Raw genomic sequence first — 4,847 nt, 5'->3', positions numbered from 1 at the left:
AATTATGTCCAGCTTTTTGTGATCACATTCAGGATTTTCTTGGAAGATATTGGAATAGTTTGCCATTTCCTTCTCCAGATCATTTTATAGATAAGGTAAACAGAGTGAAGGACTTGCCCAGGTATTCAAAAGCACTAGTAAGTGTTTGAGGTCAGATTTGAACTCAAGAAAATGAAAAAGACTGTTTATGGTCACACAGTTCATGTGTTGATGTTTGGACATAAATTCGGGTCTTGCTGACTACAAGTTGGACACAATTACACCTTTCATATCTCCTTATATTTCTATAAAGGATATTCCCAAACTCTTAGTGAAGTTTTACATTACTGAACACTTCAAGTAACTTATTACAGTTTAACCTTACTATTTCATAAACAAAACACTCCATCTTTCAGTTCCTGGAATTCCCCTTGGCCAGCTTCTATGCCCAGAATGCTCTCCCTCCTCCTCTCTGACTACTGACCTTCCTGGCTTCCTTTTAAGTCCTAATTAAAATATCATGTTCTATAGAATCCCTCTAATAATTATTTTCTATTTATCCTTTATTTAGTTAGCCTTGTAAATACTTGTTTATACATTGTCTTCTCCATTAGATTCTTAGCTACTTGAGAGAAAGTACTTGTCTTTTGCCTTTTTTGTATCCCTAGTGCTTACTTAGCATGGTCCCTGGAACATTGTAAGAACTTAATAAAGTTTATTAATTGATTAAGCTATCAAAGTTAATGCTTTGGAAACACCATTTTTCTCAAGAGCTATAAATATAAACTTTGTCATTGCTGTCCAGATTTGTTATTTCACTGAGCTCATCAAATTCTCTGTATTGAAATCTCTTCCACTGCTACAAATCATCATCAATCCATCTGTAATTTAAAATCTTTGGGATTTGTATGAGACCTAGAAAAATGAAGATACTTATCCACATTATACGTCAAAGGTCAATATATGTCAGAGGTAAAACTTGATCCCAGGATTTCCTGACTCCAAAATTATTCCTTTCATGCATATACCTGTATGTGTATATGTATGTACATACTATATACATACATAAACATATACACGCCTGTATATACATATACAGATATATTTCTACACTTTTAAAAACTTAAAAATAATTCTGCTATTCAGATTCTTTCTGAGGAAACAAATTAGTATTGTGAAAATGTGAGTTGAATATTTTACCAAGGAGAATATACTTCAGTGCTTTGCGAAACCAAGAATAGAAGAAACCATATATTAGAGGATTGAATGTGGAATTGAAATAACCAAACCAAGTCAAAGCATCAAAAAATACTACTGGAGTAGAAAAGTTCAAATATGGATCAAGTAAAATTGTGAAGAAGCAAGGAAACCAGCATAACAAGAAGACGCCCATCACTATCCCCAAGGTTTTGGCTGCTTTTTTCTCCTTCTTCATTTGACTACTTTGATTTTCAGGAATGTTGTTGATTGCACGAGCATGTTTTTTGGACACCACAAAAATTTTGCCATAAATTCCTACCATCACAGAGCTTGGAGTAAAGAAGCCTGCCATAAACAAAGTAGTGCCCCACAGTTTATTGAACATCACTGGGCAAGAACTGGAACATGCAACCAGAACATCGTAGCCTTCTATACCATCAGCATATGCCTCAGAAAAAACCACCCCAAAGGCAAATGCTCCCGGTATTGACCAACAAAGAAGCAGCAACCTCTTTACCACTGAAATGGTCATTTTGGTAGAATAATGCAAAGGGTAGCATATAGCATAAAACCTGTCTATGGCTACAGAACAAAGATGGAAAATCGATGTTATGCTTAACATCAAGTCAAAGCTGTAATGGATCTTGCAGAAAAGCATTCCAAAATACCAGCAGTTCTCCACAGATCGGATCATGCTGTAGGGCATAATGCTAAATCCCAGGAGAAAATCAGTGATGGCCATGGAGAGAATGAAAAAGTTGGTTGGAGAATGAAGCTGTTTGAAATAGGAAATAGAAATAATCATAGCAAGGTTTCCAAAAATAGTAATGAAGATAGCCCCAGATAAGACTAGATACATGGCAGTTCGAATACCTAATGATCTGTTATTCTCTGGGCATGATCCGTTTCCAAATTCTGAGCAGTCAAAGGTTACCTTCAGAAAAGCATAAAAGATATTAGGTTCTGTCAGGCAACATTTTACATGTGTTATGCTTTGCAAAAATGCTTATAATAATTCAGAAATATGATAGTAACATATCTAGATCAAAGATTTTGATTTTAGAAATTTATGAGGTTTTCTTTCCTACTCAGATTTGTTTGCACTTTCATACAAATTCAACCTAATGACTATAAATTATCAGAATTTCTTTTTGAATAAATGAAGAATCATGGTTTTAAGCTATTCATCTTCCAAGTACATATATCTTGAAATGGACATCAAGATTCAATAAATTCTTGGCTTCTAAATATGCATCCAAATAGTTTGATTAAATTGAGGAATCACATGTATTCTTTTAGTCAAGTATAATTTAAGAAAGGTTTCATATTTCTTTTAATACCATCTTTCAGTTGTATTATGTTAGAAGATTTAAAAGCACCTTTAAACAATTTAGATGCCATTTATTATGAGTAAAAAGCCATGTCTGCTGTTTCATTCTTAATTAACATGTCTTTCAAGAAAAAAAAAGAAAAAGCTGAAGTAAGTAATCTGACTGATTCAGAGACAACATACTGTTCTAGAAGATGTACCAAACTTGGATTCAGGAAGACCTAGTTACAAATCCCATATCCAACAATAATTAACTATGTAGTTCAGATAAATCACTGTCTCAGTCTCAATTTCTTCAGTTTAATTCAACAAATTATTAAGTACCTACTTAATGAAAGACATAGTGCTAGGTGCTGGGGATCCAAAATAATAATAATAATAAAAGGGAGCAACCCTGCCCTCAAGGGATATATGTTCTACTTACTTACAATGTATAGAGAGAGATAAGTGACACAAAGCAATTTCAGGAAGATGCATGACTCAAAGAGAGCTAGGGATTTTAATAGATGTATAAGGCAAGGAGGTCAATTTAGGAAAAGAAACAGAAATGGGAGATGACAATTTATAAAGAGGGCATAAAAGTGGACCCACTTCATTGAAGCAATATGAGGGTCAAATCAGATTGCTAGGAACTGTTTTATAAATAGTAAAGTACTATATAAATATGAGATATCATAATTCTTAACACATTTACATGGGACAGATATTAATATCACCATGTTTTAGGATTACATAAAGCAGAAAAATGATCTAAAATTCCATGGACCAGTGTTCTTAGTTAAGTATTTTTGTTTAAGTTTGACCAAGAAGGCTGAGAGAGGGATGTGACCAAGGGATGATATCAAGGCAATTCTTTCTCCCTCTTCCCTTCTTGCTTGTAGAATTTCATCAACTAAGTTTTAACATTTTGTTGATATTCTCTAAAGGGGTTTTGGTGAGTGAGCTAATAATGACAGAGCACAGTTGTTTTGGGTGTTTTACACACACTTTATACTGAGAAGCAAAATTCTTAACCCTGTACATTGTGTAACACAATATTAATGTTCTGACTCGTAATTATAGTAAGAAATCTACATCATGTTTTATTTGATGATAAAGATTTTCAAAGAAGAATATAATTACTTGCTCATTGTTTTTGAAACATCATGGGTCCTAAACATCTCTAAGACCTAGATACCACACTAAACTACAATTCTGATAGCTGTCCCCTTCCTTCCAACCTTTTATTCACATCATAGAACACACACACACACACACACACACACACACACACACACACAGCGTCTGGGTTATTTTTTTTCCCTCATTGAGATTAAATGCCTTGACTGACTATCCTTCCATACTATTTTCCTACTATAATAAAAGTTCATCAGGAGAAAAAGCTGGCAAAATTATGATGTACTTGGCAATTTAGGAGCAGGCAGTTAATTCATCTTTTCCAAGATTCTGTATGCCAAAAGCCAAACAAAAATGAGACACTTCGAGGAAGGAACATATTACTTAGGCAAAATGCAAAATTTACAAGATTAAATTTAGATTTAGCTTTCAGTAATAGCCCTTTGTTTCAAGACAAGTGTTGTTAAAAAAAAAAAAAAAAGTTATAAATGGGAAACAGAGCATGAAGCACAAAGACCTTGTAACTGAAATTGTATTTTTTGATTTTTAAGAAAAGTTCAAGTAATAGAAAAAAATGCAGATCCATTCCAGCTAATGCCCTTTTCTCACTTACCTGCTCCATTTCCAAAAAAGCTAGAGATGAATTTGTGACCTTTTTTCTTGTTTTTTGCCTATCCACCGTGAAATGTTAATTAGTGAATTCAAAGGACTAAAAGATGCAGGTTGTGATGATTTATAATTCAGCAATGCCTCTCTAAGGGATTGGAACTGAAAATAAAAACAGGAACTTTGCATCCTGAAGTTTCAAGGACTAAATTAGGGTAGGTCCCTCCTCTTCTATTCTCTGAGGTCCTCAGCATCTATCTCTGATTTATCTTGATGCACACAGGTTTCCTTCATCTTTAACAATGAAACTGTAAATCCTCTACTAGAAATGAATCATTAAGGACAACTCTGAATTTCAGTGGTGAATGGTAATAAGAATGGTAGTAAGAACTTCCAGATCAGACAAAATTTGGATAAGCAGTTGGAAACAGAATGTCATTCCTCTGTTTCCTTTTTACCTTTTACTTCAGACACAGAAGAGTATCCCTCTTCCTGAGGTGGTATATTCATACTTTTTTCACTGTAAAAAAACATCAAAATATGGCATATGATAAAAGATTGGATTGGATTCTGGATTGGAGCAAGAGCATGTAATAATTGATGCTGTGACTTTTTT

General features: G+C 33.8%; 1 protein-coding gene across 1 annotated transcript; it reads right to left on the bottom strand.

The window, feature by feature from the left end:
* Positions 1–1,117: 1,117 nt before the first annotated feature.
* Positions 1,118–4,247, bottom strand: LOC100933328 (trace amine-associated receptor 2). The gene is made up of 2 exons (XM_012549345.2): positions 4,239–4,247; positions 1,118–2,113 (listed from the first exon to the last, which is right to left on the bottom strand). Exons 1-2 carry the CDS (start codon positions 4,245–4,247, stop codon positions 1,118–1,120), a joined length of 1,005 nt encoding a protein of 334 aa, XP_012404799.2.
* Positions 4,248–4,847: the final 600 nt, after the last annotated feature.

This window comes from Sarcophilus harrisii, chromosome 4 (assembly GCF_902635505.1).
Source record: "Sarcophilus harrisii chromosome 4, mSarHar1.11, whole genome shotgun sequence".
Lineage (NCBI taxonomy): Eukaryota > Metazoa > Chordata > Mammalia > Dasyuromorphia > Dasyuridae > Sarcophilus > Sarcophilus harrisii.
Note: the sequence above shows the minus strand (reverse complement) of the source record. Positions and strands in the feature narration are given on the sequence as shown.